Source organism: Mya arenaria, chromosome 6 (assembly GCF_026914265.1).
Source record: "Mya arenaria isolate MELC-2E11 chromosome 6, ASM2691426v1".
Taxonomy (NCBI): Eukaryota; Metazoa; Mollusca; class Bivalvia; order Myida; family Myidae; genus Mya; species Mya arenaria.
The window spans coordinates 15,228,039-15,245,514 of NC_069127.1; the positions used below are offsets into that span (position 1 = coordinate 15,228,039).

General features: G+C 34.1%; 1 protein-coding gene across 2 annotated transcripts; it reads left to right on the forward strand.

Annotated features, from left to right (window-relative positions):
• The first annotated feature begins 8,173 nt into the window (after positions 1–8,173).
• On the forward strand, positions 8,174–17,476 carry LOC128239401 (uncharacterized). 2 transcript variants are annotated; one of them, XM_052956026.1, is made up of 6 exons: positions 8,315–10,713; positions 11,056–11,124; positions 11,529–11,640; positions 11,875–11,993; positions 12,462–12,718; positions 14,148–14,270. In XM_052956026.1, the coding sequence occupies exons 1-5, from the start codon at positions 10,603–10,605 to the stop codon at positions 12,642–12,644; spliced, it is 594 nt and encodes a 197-aa protein (XP_052811986.1). In that variant the 5' UTR covers positions 8,315–10,602; the 3' UTR covers positions 12,645–12,718; positions 14,148–14,270. The 2 variants fall into 2 exon arrangements, with proteins under 2 accessions (XP_052811985.1, XP_052811986.1); XM_052956025.1 differs by lacking the exons at positions 8,315–10,713; positions 11,056–11,124; positions 11,529–11,640; positions 11,875–11,993; positions 12,462–12,718 and adding exons at positions 8,174–8,277; positions 14,946–15,270; positions 16,192–17,476 and having other exon boundaries at positions 14,148–14,347.

Here is a 17,476-nt window from a genome sequence, read left to right on the forward strand (position 1 = left end):
GTCATTTTATTAATATACTTGTTTTATCGAAGTCATTTTTCAGACATTTAATAAAACAAGGTCGCTCGGCGAATCATGCTTGTTCTTTTATTAAGTTAGTAAGTACGGTTCATTATGGAGTGAACATGTATTGATACTTCATCAGTCAACATGTATTGATACTTCATCAGTCAGTCGGTCATGGTTTGGCGTATTTCGGCTTTTTTTAGATGAATAAAAAGTTGTGTATGTGGGCCAGATTTGTGCTGGGCTAATGTTGGATTTGAATGTGACAATTTGTAAGGTAACTCCTTTCGGGTTATGTGATTGGCTCTGAAAAGGGCCGTTTTGTGGAAAACGACTATGGATTTATATCCAGTGTCTACTCCAGGTCATCAGAAGAATATTCTGAGTCAGATCCGGAGACGATTTCGACAATTCGTCGAAAAGCTCACGTCGAAGCTCAGCAACGCGGTCGGCTTTGCTGTAGGCGAAGTCGTAGTACATGTTGCGCACACCTTCGATGACAGCAAGCTTCAGTCGCATATTGTAGCGAAATGCCTTGTTGTTGCTTCTTTTGGCCATCGTGTAGCGCTTCTGAACTTCGCCGAGACGATGGTTCAGCAGAACAATCTGGTCGCAGGCCTTCTGGAAACGCCCTTCAGCTTCCGTCAGAGAGAAACGCTTGTCGAGTGATCGCATTTTGAAATGTATCTTCTTCAATAGGTATGAAGCTATTGCAAGATGAATATGATTTGTTTTGCAGTAGAACATGAGCTTATATGTTGACGTTTAGGGAATACACAAGTCTATCGTGCCAAGCGTTGACACCCCGACTCGGGATGTTTGAGTTGACACTTAATTAACACGTGTCGTTGAAACAACACTGGCATGAGATAATTAATCACGGTAACGGATTAATAAAATTAGCGGGTACTTGTCAAACATTCCACGCGTATCGAAACAATTAAACATTGAGTCATTCAATTTTACATTAACCAAAAAGAAAAACGTTCATAATCACTGCTTAACGTTCAAAGAAGAACAATACACACAATCATTCAATCAATCAAAATATTGACCGATCGATCGATCATTCATATTATATATTTTAACAATAAACCATTCAGTCAAATGACATATTCACGCATCTATTCAATCAATTTAATCGCTCATTCATTCAGTCAAACAAAATGACTGAGATCAACAATCAATCAATCAATCAATCATCCAATCAATCAATCAATCAATCAATCAATCAATCAATCAATCAATCAATCAATCAATCAATCAATCAATCAATCAATCAGTCAATCAACCAATCAATAAATATATCGATCATTCATTCATTCATTCATTCATTCATTCATTCATTCATTCATTCATTCATTCATTCATTCATTCATTCATTCATTCATTCATTCATTCATTCATTAGTTCATTCAATCATTCATTTATTCATCCAGTCAGTCAGTCAATCAATCAATCATTCATTTATTCATTTATTCATTTATTCATTTATTCATTTATTCATTTATTCATTTATTCAATCAATCAATCACTGACTCAGTCAAACAATAAAAAATGTCATCGAAGTCATTTTTCAGACATTTAATAAAACAAAGTCGCTCAACGAATCATGCTTGTTCGTTTATTAAGTTAGTAAGTATGGTCCATTATGGAGTGAACATGTATTGATACTTCATCAGTCAACATGTATTGATACTTCATCAGTCAGTCGGTCATGGTTTGGCGTATTTCGGCTTTATTTAGATGAATAAAAAGTTGTGTATGTGGGCCAGATTTGTGCTGGGCTAATGTTGGATTTGAATGTGACAATTTGTAAGGTAACTCCTTTCGGGTTATGTGATTGGCTCTGAAAAGGGCCGTTTTGTGGAAAACGACTATGGATTTATATCCAGTGTCTACTCCAGGTCATCAGAAGAATATTCTGAGTAAAATCCGGAGACGATTTCTACGGATTCGTCGAAAAGCTCACGTCGAAGCTCAGCAACGCGGTCGGCTTTGCTGTAGGCGAAGTCATAGTACATGTTGCGCACACCTTCGATGACAGCAAGCTTCAGTCGCAGATTGTAGCGAAATGCCTTGTTGTTGCTTCTTTTGGCCATCTTGTAGCGCTTCTGAACTTCGCCGAGACGATGGTTCAGCAGAACAATCTGGTCGCAGGCCTTCTGGAAACGTCCTTCAGCTTCCGTCAGAGAGAAACGCTTGTCGAGTGATCGCATTTTGAAATGTCCCGTACGAAATGATCAGGCGTCAACCAGCTGGTTGACGGGCGTCAAAGAGGCGTCAACCAACTGGTTTTTGCCTCGACGTGTTTAAAACCAACTGGACAAGAGCAGGACACGTCAAATTCTTGCCAAACCAGGCGTCATTTTTCTAAGTAAAGGAGGCGTCATTTACAAACCAAACGTCAAAAGGAACTGTAACATTTTTTCAGCCTCTAAGTATTGAAGCGTCAATTTCAAACCAAGCGTCAAAAGGAACTTAGGAAAAATTAAAGCCTCCAAGAAACTTAAAAAACTATGGAATTATCTTTAATGGTACATTAAAGTTTCATTTTTTTTTATAATTTTCCACGGGAATACAGAAAGAAATTGCCACTCAAGGTGACTAAAGTCTAATAATTGTTTCCCAATGTGATAAAATTACAAGGGAATAAAAAATGAAACTGGAAAATCATTGAAAAAATACTGTTCTCTACTGTATATAAGCATTATGCATTAGAATTTCTTTTGAAAATTATTCATTTCAAAGTAAACATTCACATTAAAACCACATTCTGCATTTCAAACTCTTTTTAATTTGACTTAAATTGAGAATGATTTTTAATTTCTGCTTAATTTCAGAACTTATCTTTGACAAATTACTATGATGAAGCTTGAATAAATGATCGCATACAAAAAAAATCATTATTAATATTTATTTATAATAATATATATATTTTGTTGTAATGTTTCTAAATTTATAGATTTATTTTGTTATGTTAAAAGTAGCAAATAATAAATTCATAGCAATAAACATTTATATTTAGAAGAACAGTAAGCATTATACTGCTTAAAAGTTTAATACTGGTAGTGCTTCCAAATTTCTCCCTCCATGAGTCCAGGTATATAACAGCCTGGGCTTATCAGTCCATTCAAAAGTCAGGCAATAAAGCTTCCTGAAGGGTTTTATCTAAGCCAATCAGCATCAAGTAAACATTCATCTGTGTAGGAAATTCAAATGTATGGAGAAGAATCATGTAAACATATGGCGGTTTCTGAAGCTCATATTTTGTGTGGATAAACCTTTTTCCTTATCATTTGAAAGGTAAGAACAGTTTCAACATGTATCTTTAATACTATTACACAGTAAAAAGAACATAAATACAAAATGGTTTGTTAATAAGTATAATGTTTTTGCAATTATTTATCTGGCAGCATTTAATCATTCTTTATATTGCTCCCTGAACCTCCATTAACACAATGTCCCAATGGGATGTTTTGAAACCTGGTGATTGTTACAAATACAATGTGTTTAAGCATATGGATATATGCACGATTTCTATTACATGAAAGTATAAGCTGCATTTAACTATATATACTCTTCTTTTTACAGTGTTAAGCCTGAGCATGATCTTCACTTATTTATTGATGATCATGTGGGTGTGTATGTGTGTGCCTAATGATCCTATTTAATTACCATAGATGACCAATATTGTGTCTGTGACAAAGATGAGGATCCTGTGACCAAACAAGATTTGATGGGAAAGTTGGAAAGCTAAAGAACATGCTAAAAATGGTGGGTTGCCAGGGCTTTTTCTGCCCATTTTGGGAAAAAGACCCTAGACATTTTGGGAAAATTTGCGTCGTGAAAATGCGGAAATTGGGAATTTTTTCAGTGAATTAGGAAATTATTTAATATTAGTTTATTTTCCCTTAAAAAGACCCACAATGGCTGAAATATCAATCCTTGGGGTGTAAATATCTACTGCAATAAATCATGACAGATAATATTTCATATCTCTAAATGTGATGAAAATCAATGATTTCTGAGTTCAATTACTAAAAATACTTCACATCACATAATTTATTAGGATGTTGAAAATGAACCAGTACAGGTAAAAAGACTTTCTAAAAAAAATATTATTTTTTTCTTTGATTGGGATTTTTTTCTGAAGATTGGGAAAAATATCTTATATTTTGCTTTGGGAATGGGTCCGATAGTCGGACCCGTGGGTACTATAGAAAAAGCCCTGGTTGCTGACTGTTATTTCATTTAGTTTCACCTTTGAAACTTTATTCTTATTATGATTTACAAATATAAATCCATGTAGGCATGAGGTAATTAAAACTATGAATTATCTTCTAACAATTACATCCCTCTTGTAATTATAGCTATAGATCCGGAAATCATCATTTGAATAAATACATTTAAATTTATTTTAACAGATTACGTTCCCAGATAGTGCAGAAAGAATGAAGCAGAATCACCAACAGCAGCAGAACTAAATGTGGCGATAACGGAACAAGGTTCATTCTGTCGAAAACATATTAAACACAGAATATGAACTCTTAAAACAATAAGTGATAGTAAAAATGTGTAAAAAAATAACATTTTCAGCTGTGCCTTAATTAAGAAAATATATTAAACAATGTTTTATTGTCCTGTTTTCCGAACTATAAATTGTTCTTAACTCAAACTGGTTGTGTTCAAGTAATGCCAATTTTTGACGTCTGTTATTTTTTTGACGCCTGGTTTTTTGACGCCTGGTTTTTTGACGCTTGGTTTTTTGACGCTTGGTTTATTTGACGCCTGGTTTTTTAAAAACCAGCTGGCTTTTAAAACCAGCTCATTTGCATAATGTTCGCATATAGACGCCTCTTTTCCGCTTGGTTGACGCTTGGTTTTAAATTTGACGCTTGGTTATCCATATGAGTGCTAGATTTAAAAAAATTAAAACCAACTGGTTTACGTCCGATTTTGACGCCTGGTTTCCTGCTCACAACCAGGCGGTTAATTTCGTACAGGGTATCTCTTTCAATAGGTATGAAGCTATTGCAAGATGAATATGATTTGTTTTGCAGTAGAACATGAGCTTATATATTGACGTTTAGGGAATACACAAGTCTATCGTGCCAAGCGTTGACACCCCGACTCGGGATGTTTGAGTTGACACTTAATCAACACGTGTCGTTGAAACAACACTGGCATGAAATAATTAATCACGGTAACGGATTAAGAAAATTAGCGGGTACTTGTCAAACATTCCATGCGTATCGAAACAATTTAATATTGAGGCATTCAATTTTACATTAACCAAAAAGAAAAACGTTCATAATCACTGCTTAACGTTCAAAGAAGAACAATACACACAATTATTCAATCATTCAAAATATTGACCGATCGATCGATCATTCATTTTATATATTTTAACAATAAACCATTCAGTCAAATGACATATTCACGCATCTATTCAATCAATTAAATCGCTCATTCATTCAGTCAAACAAAATGACTGAGATCAACAATCAATCAATCAATCGATCAATCGATCAATCGATCAGTCGATCATTCATTCATTCATTCATTCATTCATTCATTCATTCATTCATTCATTCATTCATTCATTCATTCATTCATTCATTCATTTATTCATTCAATCATTCATTTATTAATTCATTCATTCATTCATTTATTTATTCATCCAGTCAGTCAGTCAGTCAGTCAGTCAGTCAATCAATCATTAATTCATTTATTCAATCAATCAATCTCTGACTCAGTCAAACAATAAAAAAAGGTCATTTTATTAATATAATTGTTTTATCGAAGTCATTTTTCAGACATTTAATAAAACAAAGTCGCTCAGCGAATCATGCTTGTTCGTTTATTAAGTTAGTAAGTATGGTCCATTATGGAGTGAACATGTATTGATACTTCATCAGTCAACATGTATTGATACTTCATCAGTCAGTCGGTCATGGTTTGGCGTATTTCGGCTTTATTTAGATGAATAAAAAGTTGTGTATGTGGGCCAGATTTGTGCTGGGCTAATGTTGGATTTGAATGTGACAATTTGTAAGGTAACTCCTTCCGGGTTATGTGATTGGCTCTGAAAAGGGCCGTTTTGTGGAAAACGACTATGGATTTATATCCAGTGTCTACTCCAGGTCATCAGAAGAATATTCTGAGTCAGATCCGTAGACTGATTCGTCGAAAAGCTCGCGTCGAAGCTCAGCAACGCAGTCGGCTTTGCTGTAGGCGAAGTCGTAGTACATGTGCGCACACCTTCGATGACAGCAAGCTTCAGTCGCATATTGTAGCGAAATGCCTTGTTGTTGCTTCTTTTGGCCATCTTGTAGCGCTTCTGAACTTCGCCGAGACGGTGGTTCAGCAGAATTATCTGGTCACAGGCTTTTAAACTTGCAAATCATAAAAATAACAAAAAACAACTTTTAATACCATATAAAATATTTGTATTAAATATATAATTCATAAGTTGCATATAATTCTTGATAATGTTTGGATAGACACCGTGTGAGCATAATATTTAAAAAGAAATCCATACAGTACAGAGAAAGGTACATCAAAAATAGCTCAAATTAATCAGGGACATTAATAACAATCCTTCTCCCAGAATAAATATACAAGTCAAACACTATTTAAGCAATTACACTTTTTTATTTTACGAAACCACTCCGTAGAATCTGGGACCAATAACAAATCCTACTCCCAGGAAGAAATAGCAATACTCGTTTAAATTTGTCTATTTTTCATCACTTGTAATTACTAAACATGGAACGGACGACATTTAATTGTTGCACAACGGTAAAAACGTCTTGTTTACAAATTATATTGAAATTATAAATGCACTTCACAAAACAATACATATTTTTATACTTTCCAGATCGGCCAGTCTTTTATACCCGAGTTTCTTTTCCGGGTCGGAATGGAGATTTATTGCATACCGGACGAGTGTTTCCATGAAAGATGAGTCACGCGCAGCAATGCGCCACTTAAATTCTTATTTCTTTTATTGTATGATTAATGAAAAGTATATTATGCCATTCATTTTAAATTAAAAAGCGCAATCAAATATAATATATGTTAGCAAGACTTTTAATTAAAATTGAAAAAAAAAAATCGTAAAAAAACGCTTTTTTAGTTATTTAAAATTACTGCACTGTATGACGTCAGTAAACAACGTCGCACGCGTTTTTGTGTGTAATTATATATATATACAAAAGTTCGTTTTCTCCGTCATTTTTTCCACAAATTGATAAATTTAGATATGCAAGAAAAACTATCAATCATGTTTCCGACCCTCGGCAAGCCTCGTTACCGGCTTACGCACGTGCCCTCGGGTCGGAATTCTCTATCAATACCGGAAATAGTACCCTACGTTAATTATTGGTAAAAATCTAAGGAAAGAAAGAAAATGAGGGTCAACTTATAGTCTAATATAATTTCCTACGTTTGAGTAAAACGAATTAGAAGGAAATTAATTTCCCTTGTTTATAATGAAATAACCGCCAGGTGGCGATTGATAAACACGAGGAATTCGTGCGAATATGAATGTAAAGGCATTCAGCTTTGGGGAACCGATCCGTTCACATCGATTCAATTGATTGTTAAATTTTACAAGAAAATGTTTGTGAATGGTTTGTTACTATGCAATTTCATCATATGAATGATAAATATATTTTTCATTTGTCTTCAAAGAACAAAATCATGTAATATACATTTGTATAACTTGATAAAGAACGTATACATGAATCATAAAAATGATATGTTTTCTATACATCTTTGTTTAAGGAGCTTATGAGTGATGAGGCCCGACATCTAGTGGTACGAGACAAATCCTGTAAATCTGGATGACAAACGGGCAGAGGTTTCTGAGTTTTCCCCAGAAGGAGGGTTTTATCTTAGTTTTTCCTCGGCCAGTCGACCACGTCTGTAAGCTCCATTTTTGTCAGGCATGTTGTTACCAAGAAATATTTTTCTCATGTTTCTAGTTCATGCTGTATGTGTTAATCGGTTTCCCAAGTGCTTCGCTCACTGTGACTTCCAAAATAATTCCATTGAAAAGCGTTGATTTTGTTGTTTTCTATAGGAGGTTATAGAATGGTATTCAGGGAACATATATTTCGTTGGTCCAACCTTTATAACTACCAAACTCGTACGTCACCTAGACGTTATAACTTGGTTAATATGGAGACTGAAGGGAAAGGAAACTTTGAGTGGTTGTTTCCAGATATTTTGACCAGAGATCAACTAGTTGATGTTTTGAAAAAGGTTACAATTTTAATAGTTAGTTTTCAAATTTTTCGATTTCTGACTTTGTTCCTTCACCAAAAAGTTATACAATTTCGCGATGTTCGTTTTGTCTTTTCGTGTCCCCTTTTCAACTTCCAAGACTTAAGGCTCAGCTCTTGTTATACTCAGTGTTGGAATAGGCAGTGTACCTGCAGAATTTTCTAGGGTTATGTAGTAAGGACATTCTGGGAGAAGTATTAACTTTAATAATTAGTCCGAGGGACACCCATAGTCCTTTTTAAACCCTTTATCTGTAGAAAAGGTAGTTCCCTAACTTTACTGAGATGAGAAGAGGCCATACCTTGGTCAAAAGTTAACGAAACTCATCAAGAATTCAAAGAAAATGGTATATTTTTACTGAAAAAAATGCCATTTAAAACTCAAGGCGGACAAACTACCTGGTAATTTCACCCAAGTTTTCCAGACTACGAATGTATTTTCCGGCTATGGCATGATGAATTCAACACGCTTGCCTAACAGACAATATAAATAGATCATTATACCTGCAAAAAGGAAGTCAAATGTCGCCAAATTAGAAATAATGAACAACTATTAATATGTGACGTCGTCAGCGAAAATGAGTCCTGTTGAGGTAATCACGTTACCGAGATAAAGCGAGATTAAAAAACACAACACGTTTTCTGGGCAATTATCGTTTTGTCAATTAACTAATTTGGGATTATTTTGCAAAGTATTTACATAATCGAAGTGTATAAACAATATAAAGGCACATCACTCTGCTATCAGTTGATTATTGTCGATAATATTCATGCTGCCTGACCTTAAATCATGATTAATCGCCCTTGATCTGAAGGTGTCGCTCTCCGCCATTTTGATGGAAACATGTCGAAATCCGTACTGAAGATATGACGGTTTTGCCGGTTTATCCACACGGCATTAGAATGCTTTTCGGATTAATTACACGGAAACAATTATTTGGAAGGTAATGTATGCAGTTATCTATGTTGTCATCCTTTATTTAAATTGTCATTTGATGTTTATTTTAAATAACCTTTTGACAGTTTGACCCGGAAGTATTTTTCCGTAACAAAATACGGTTTACTAATAGCAACAGATATTATGGCGGAAAATTTGAAAAACACTTGAACATTTTATGAAAATGTCCCAGTTGAGTCAAGCAAGCACCACCCCCTACGAATTAAGCCAAGACCATTTATTTCGCGAAGAGTTATTAGAAGTTGATAGACTTTATTTTCATGTTTTGTGTCCAGAGAGTTCTGGTGCAAGTGAGATAGAATTTAGTCAGTCTGATTCAGAAAATGATTCTAGCCATGAAAGTAATGCTGTCAATGATGAATCAGATGATGATATATGTAATGCAGAGACTGTTCAGTGTGAAAGTTTTGACCATGATTTAGAACCTTCTGCAGAGGATTTAAGACAGAGAAAGAAAACTGATGATTTCTTTGCTCAGACCTGCAAGTGTGAAAAACTTTAGGCAAACCATGCAGTCAAGTTGTCGATGGTAATGATATTACTGACTTACGTATGTATTCAGCCGGTATGCAGACAGATGAACTTGATCTTGTTATTAAATCAGCCATGTTGTGCCACAGAAAAAATGGCCAACAAACTGACAGTTGTAAACATAAACGGCAGGAGAGGGTTAGGCCCAGTCAGTAGTTTTATATTAAGGGAGTTGAAGTTTGCCGTGAGGTATTCTGTTTCGCATACAACATCGGAAAGGAGAAACTAAAAAGAATTGGTCGCTCTCTTGACAATGATGGATTGATTGCTAGGACTCATGGTAATACCAAAAGACTACCTCATAATGCAATCACATTTGAGGAAAGAGAACACATAAGAAAATTCCTCATCTGCTATGCATCTGACAATGCAATGCCCGTTCCCGGAAGACTTCCAAACCACCGCAAAAGTAAAAGTGTTGTTGTTGCCATCTGATAAATCACAAGCAGACATTCATGTTGAATATGAAAAAATAGAGGGTGCTAGAAGCTATGGCGTGAGTTGTGCCCACATATAGTCTTAGCTAAACCAAAAACAGACTTGTGTTTTAGATGCCAAACCTTTTCTTTTAATATTTCACAAAGTGGTGCCCTTTCTGAAGATGATAAAATGACACTTCTTGATGAATATGAAAGTCATGTTGAAAGTGCTAGACATCAGAGGGAGCAATATAGAATGCAGTGTGATTACTCTAAAGTTACATGTAGTGAAAACATTACAGTTGAAGGTGTGCTTTGGTTAATAAATTTCTATGCGCTATAGTTTTAGCTGTCTTATGTCATGCTTCAATATTTTCTAGTCTAAAAATTAAAATATATGTTAAATTCTATTGATATTTTAGGTTCAGAGTCATGTTCCTTAGATGCAACCGTCCACTACAGCTGGGACTTTGCACAGCAGGTTCATATTCCACACCATAGCCAACAGGTTAGTTGATTTTTTTCTATCAAGTACAAGCAAATAATCAAATGTGTTTTTTTTTACTGAATTTATCAACTTATTGCAAGAGATAATTTTTTTTAAAGGATTTATTGTGCAGTAATTTGCATGTGTATCATACTTGTGAGTGCCTAAGGTTTACTGCAGTAAATGTATGCTTCTACTTAAATGGTTACATACCTGGTAGTGTATTCATTGAATGTAAAGTGTTTATGTTAGAATTCTTTTTACATGATTTAGAAATTGAATCTTTCAATATTTAGAATAAAATGCTGGTTCTAATTACCAGATACTGTTGTCAAATTTAATGCAAGCTTTTATCTACTACAGGTTGGACCCCTGTATTTCAAAACTGCCGGAGGAGATGTGAGGTATTTGGAGTTTGCTGTGATGGATCTGGTAAGCTTATTCATTTTGACTGAGACTCACTACTCATATATAAATCTGAATTCACTTTTTTACAGTTTTAAATTGCAATCTGTTCTGTGTCATTATAAGATGTCCTGATGTCAAATGTTAATTATTGAGAATTGAAGGGGCACTTCTTAGCAATAAATGTTTTACTTCATTAAAACAAACTGATTAAGAATGTAACATTTCCATTGGTCAATAGCCATCATGCACATCTCACAATCTGGAATTGGATGTGTATCTGAACATTTATTTGGTATATGTTAGTTATGAGAAATGTTTTAAATGTTTTGTTGTATTAATGTTAAATACTGGTGCTGTTAAATTTTTGCTTCTGTTGCTGATGATGGTGATGACTAAGAATAGTGATAAGAAGGATAAATATTTTTCAGAGAAACAGGTGTTTTGCCTGGGTGAGGCACATGCTCAGTTCCACTTTGACAATTGCCAAGGACAACAAAAATAATGCCATTCTTGGTTATGCTGTGTGGAGAACATTGACAGGTGAGAGTTGTTGTGTTTTAGTGGAAAAAAAAATATGTTTCATGATGTAAACTAAATTATGTTATTGCTTTTTAAATATCTCACAAGGTTTTCAGTAACTCTTTAGATGAGTGAAACAGATGTGTAGCTTTAAAAGCTTTTGATTTGTTGTACTTAAAAAATAAACAACATATATATTTCAGAGTTTAATTTGAAATAAAGAGATCTTATTAACAATTAACTATTCTATTCCAGGAGGGCATAAGACAATCCAATACTCACTGATGCTAGCCGGCCACACCAAATTTTCATGCGACGGGCATTTTGGAGTTTGGAAAAACAGAATGAGACACATGGATGCAGAGACAGTTGAGGTATTCAGGGAGTTAGATTTTTACCACACCAATATTTTAAAACAATTATAGACATAAATTACTTACACATGTTTCAAGATTGATTAATTTCCTTCTTTTTAATACAGTTATAAACTAATAAGAAGTGGCATGAAGAAAATGGGATTTTTTATAGTTAAGATTGAAAATAATCATATATGACTAATGTTATATTAAATTGATTATTATATAAAATAAGTTCATTTATTATCATGTATATTTAGATATAATAGGTAATTAATAAATTCACTGATGTTATATACTTCATGTAGGCATTACATAGTGCAAGGGTACTGCTCAGTATAATCACAATAGTGAAATAAGACGATAACTGCATATAGAAATTGAAGCAGATATTGAGTTCTTGCACTAAGGTGACAATATAATATGTCATATTGGATCGTTTCTGTCTGAAATTCATTCATCATGTAATGCTTTTCTTCAATACAGGAGGTGGCTTCCACAGAAGCCATGTCATCCCGAAATGGCCACAACATTCCACATATTGTTGATGGCAACAGCAAACAAGTGTCGTTCTATGACTGGAGCACCTTCTTCAAAGGCATTTTCAAACCATTGAAGAACATTTCGAAATACCATACCTGGGGTTTTAAGAGTAAGGAAGTTTGTTGATGCCCCTGGGGAGAAAATTAACATACTGAAAAACTGCCAAGTGGATATTGGTGTTCTGCCAGAGCAGATCTTTGGTGAGGGAATAAGTGTAGAAAGGCAATGGTACTTGCATGATGTAAAAAGAGACTTTTGCAGATCAGATAATGCTAAAAACACAACATGCCCATTGCCATTAGTTGCAAAAGAAGGCTATTCAAAGGCCAAAAAACAAAAGTTGAAATAGGCAACTTTATTGAGTACACTTTCTGTGTGTGTTTCAGCAAAAGTTATAGTTTGTTTCTTGCTATAAATATATTGGCATGTGTAAGTGAAAGTTTTATGTTTTCATTTACATTCAAAGAATATTTTTCTTTGTGTTACATTGATAAAATATTCATGATCTTAGGAATGTATGGTTTCCTTGGCAACCAAAAGCAACACACTTGATTGATCATTAAATACTTATGTATAAACATGTATTTCAATTATGGGAATATCATTGAACAGTCGGCCATCTATAAGTAAAGTATGATGGCATTTATATTTTCCATACACGACTGCAGTATAATGTGAAAGTGTACATTTATAAGTCTATATGTTAATAGTTATACATTAATATAGTTTCAATAATCCTTGCATGCATATGTTTGTTGTCAATTTTGTCAAATAAGGCATGTGTCAATGCTTTCCTTGTAAATACATTTCATTCTGTGTCATCTTACAACTCCAAAAGAATGAAATGAGCAAAAAAAAAGAATTATTCTAGGTATAAGTCAGTTGCTATGGCAACCAAGTATAACATTCTTATTGATTTTAAAAATAATTGATTTCACCAGACAATTTACATCTTTTAAATAATTGCTTGTTTTTAAATAATATGTTTTTTTGTTTTGATTAATACAAGGATAAGCTGCACTACTTTAGAACAATTAACCTTGTTTTAGAAAAGTGGCAGATTTTCTTTACAGGGTCTATGGAAAATTGCTGTTAACATTCTAATTTACTACATAGCTGGCTGAAATTTTAATGCTGTACTAAAATATTTCCTGCAAACATAATCTATCAAATTCAAATGTGATTTTATCTATTTGAGCTGCTTTTGCGTTTATTTGGATAAATTTCTCGTGAAAAAATTGTAGTCATGGCAACCGTTTCTATGAAATGTACATGTAGTGTTATATTTTCCATATATGATGTTATTGATGTTATGATAATATTTCCACAGAAATAAAAAATGCTGTATTCAATTTTAATGGAATACAGACTCTTAAAATCAAGGACGTTGTATTTACTTATGTTTCCATTTCCTTCATTTTTTTCGCCATTTTATAACAAATAGTGGTATTGCGAAATTTGTCCTCAATCCGTCAATTTTAAAGATATCAGCTTTAAACTTCAGGACTTTATTTCTGAAACATAGCACATTCAGAAAATGTAAAATCCTGAAAATGTCATTTTTCCTCATTAGGACCCATTTTCGCGGACTTGGTCACATATCATAATTTTTCAATTAATATTTTTCAGCGGTATATAAACACTGATAAAGTCGAGGACTTGTCCAAAGATGAGCTTGTCAGTCTATACACCGAATATATTATTCCACTGCCCCAGAGGAAATACCGCCTTAATCGCAGAGGAAGGGAGATGACCAAACGACAAATCTTAGCCGCAAAAAAGAGAAGGATATCACACCCAGATGATGCGGATACACCATTGCATAAGAGGTATGAGCAGGATTATCAAGTGTGAATCCCTTTGACAGAAACACTGGTTACCATTACCAATGAAACCAATTGGAAAAAAGTTGGGACTTTGTGATAGCCTTGGTCATTCACTGCCAGTCGGCTTAGTGCAAACATTGGTCATAACTAGAATACCTTTATGATACTATTATGAAATGTAGTACACATGCTGCCAGAGACACTAAGCTCTACAACAAGGACCATACCAATTGCTGTAAATACTGATAGAAGAATGACCCTTATCCGACAGGAGTAGAGGATTATTGTCGTTCGCATCCGCAGCACTGTTTTCTATTCTTTTGATTCTAAACTTTTACTAAGCTGTTGTACATTTACCCAGTTTCCATGCCTTCCAGAACAGAGAACAGAACAATTTTTATGTTGTAATATTATTGTACTACTGTAATTCTTGTACACTTAGTAAGCTAACTCAGTGACCTTAATTATGAAACTGATATTGTTGACATGTTTTTTTACTGAGCTATACTCCCTTCCGTTAAAAAAAGTTGTTATCTTGTTTTCCTTGCTTAGCTTCATGGTTGTTTTGTTATCAAAGTTAATTTGTATTATTTTATTTCAGGCCTGTTACATGTGGATCTGTGAGTAGTGTTGACTTGCCAAGTGTGAAACATGATAGACTGAAACCTCCTCCCATAGATTGTATAAACTCCGGGAGAAAAACTATTAAATTGAACCAGAGGACTGCTCTTGATGTTTCTCCAACACTAAACAACCTTCAAATTAATAACAAAAATCTTGACCTATCAGCTCAACATAATTCTAGGAACAAAAGCAAAGAACTGGTAAACTTTGACAAGTCCTCACAAGTGACTTTGTCCACTGCGGATACAGGGCATGATCCTGCCACTGGGGGGCACTGCCCCATGGACACAGAAGACTCACAGGTACTGCTGTCCTCCCTTGATTTATACATAATTTGTATTTTTTAGCTTGTCTAAGGTATTTTGATAGCCTTAATGTCATCATGCAAAAATGTACCTTGGCCAGAACTAAAAAAAAATGTTCAATTAATTCAAATGAAACTTCATACAAACAATATGCCCATGTATAACATATACAGTAAGGCACATAAATCTGATTTTAACACTTTTTGAGTGATGCCCCTTTTCAATATATAACACAACTTAGGCAAATTCATGCCTATTTTCAGAAATAATATGGCCATGTAAAGTAAGGCCCACAACTCTGATTTTGATTATTGTTGAGATATGTCCTTTTTCAAAATAATACGAAAGTTTTGCAAAGTTATGCCCCTTTTTCAGAAACAATAGGCACATGTTTTTCAAAATAATATGCAAGTTACATAAAGTTATGCCCATTTATATTTGGAACCAACAACGTTACATATGTAGCAAGACCCATAACTTTGATTTTATAATTGTTGAGGTATGCCTCTTTATCGGACAACATGCTAAAACTTTAACCTAGGCCATAACTCAAAAACATTAAAGATATTCAAATGAAATTCTATGCTGCCATAGACATGTATAGAGCTTTAATGTTCGCTCGGCAGTGCTGTTGTTTTGAACAACTTATACAAAACAACAGATGTTAAATAGAAATCATGTGAAAGGTTGCCAATTAAATCTACAAGTCAAAATTCCACAATTCATTCAGTATAGCTTCTAATTCGCTCTTTTTATGCTGTAAAATAAAAAGAATTGTGGTTCTGAGAAAATAATAATAAAAATACAACAATTTGAAAATAATTGTTAAAGAGCTTTAGGTAAACATATTGAAAAGAAAAAAATATATGTATATGTTATAAAATAGGTTATAAAACTGTTTTTTGTGTGATATTTCAGGAAGCCCCTCCAGTAAAAAAGAAAAAGATAACAAAGGTATCCTGGCCATGACCTTCATTGATATCATCCTATTTATTTGTTAAATCAACTGTTTTGTATTTTAACAGTTTAAAATAAATGAATTACTACTGCTGGAATGTCATATGAAAGATACTAGAAATAGAAATTACAGTACTGCTATATTCATGGTATTATACATTATAAGCCTGAGAAGTGAACGATCATGAAATGTGTTATAATATACCGGTAATTGGAGTTAAGATATTGTCTGGGATCATGTTATGGTGATGCCTTCAATGAATAGCAAACTCATTTGGAGATTTACCTTTGGGTTTCACTGAGGGTAGTTGGTCAAGGTCATTGATTCATGTGATAGAGAATAAGGCAGTGGTCGAAATAAGCATAAGCTTGCAAGCCTGCACTGGTAAAATGCTTCCAGGGCTTGCTCAAATTCTGGGTTTTATACAGCAGGGCTTGTTCAAAAATGTAATGCTAAGAAGAAGTATATGATTTCAGGCTTGTTTGTCCAAAATACTTATTTCGATGACTGATAAAGGTTTTCACTCGACAGATTAAGTTTTGGATCATTTACATTGATGAAATTTGCTGTATAGAAAGTTCTTGGAAGGCCTACTACCTTGGACTTGCATTTGGTAGGATCAAGGTCACTGTTGCTCTAAACAGAGAAAAAGTGTCTGCTCAATATCTTTAGAAAACAATGATGTTTGCTGATACATAGCAAGTTCATGTGAAGATGTATCATGAGATGAATTAGTTAGTTGGGTCAAGTTTATAACAAAAAAAGTTGAAGTTAAGTAACTCTTAGGCTGAGATACATTGAGAGACAGTTAGCAAGTTGTAAAGGGTAATGTCGCTGCTTGTATTTAGACACCCACAACCTGGTGGCATAACCTTTTAATTTGAACCCCTCCCTCAGAACTGAAATTTATTTGGTTTAAAGTTTTTGTAAAGGGGTTTAGGGGTACTCGCCCACAAAACCCCCCACAATTTCTTGTCGGAAATGGTGCATTTTGGGCATATATTTTTTTACTTTTTTACTCCTTTATTGAAATAAATAGTAAACTGGGATGATTTTAAATTGATTTTATCACTAGGGGTTGGTGGGTGGGGTGACTTGGTTAACTAGCGTACTCCAATTTGCCATACTTTTCTGATTGCCCAAAATCGAAAAAAAACTTGTTATATTGGGTTCTTTTTGTTGAACTCCAGTTCTGGGATTTGTTTCAATGTGATATTTGGGTTTAATAAAAATACAAATGTTGAA

What these genes read in the sequence shown, in the direction of transcription:
- LOC128239401 (XM_052956025.1), top strand. Translation starts at nt 8,194, where the DNA reads ATGGAGACTGAAGGGAAAGGAAACTTTGAGTGGTTGTTTCCAGATATT. An exon ending in GATACACCATTGCATAAGAG is followed by an intron (nt 14,348 to 14,945) that starts GTATGAGCAGGA and finishes ATTTTATTTCAG; the next exon opens with GCCTGTTACATGTGGATCTG. An exon ending in TGGACACAGAAGACTCACAG is followed by an intron (nt 15,271 to 16,191) that starts GTACTGCTGTCC and finishes GTGATATTTCAG; the next exon opens with GAAGCCCCTCCAGTAAAAAA.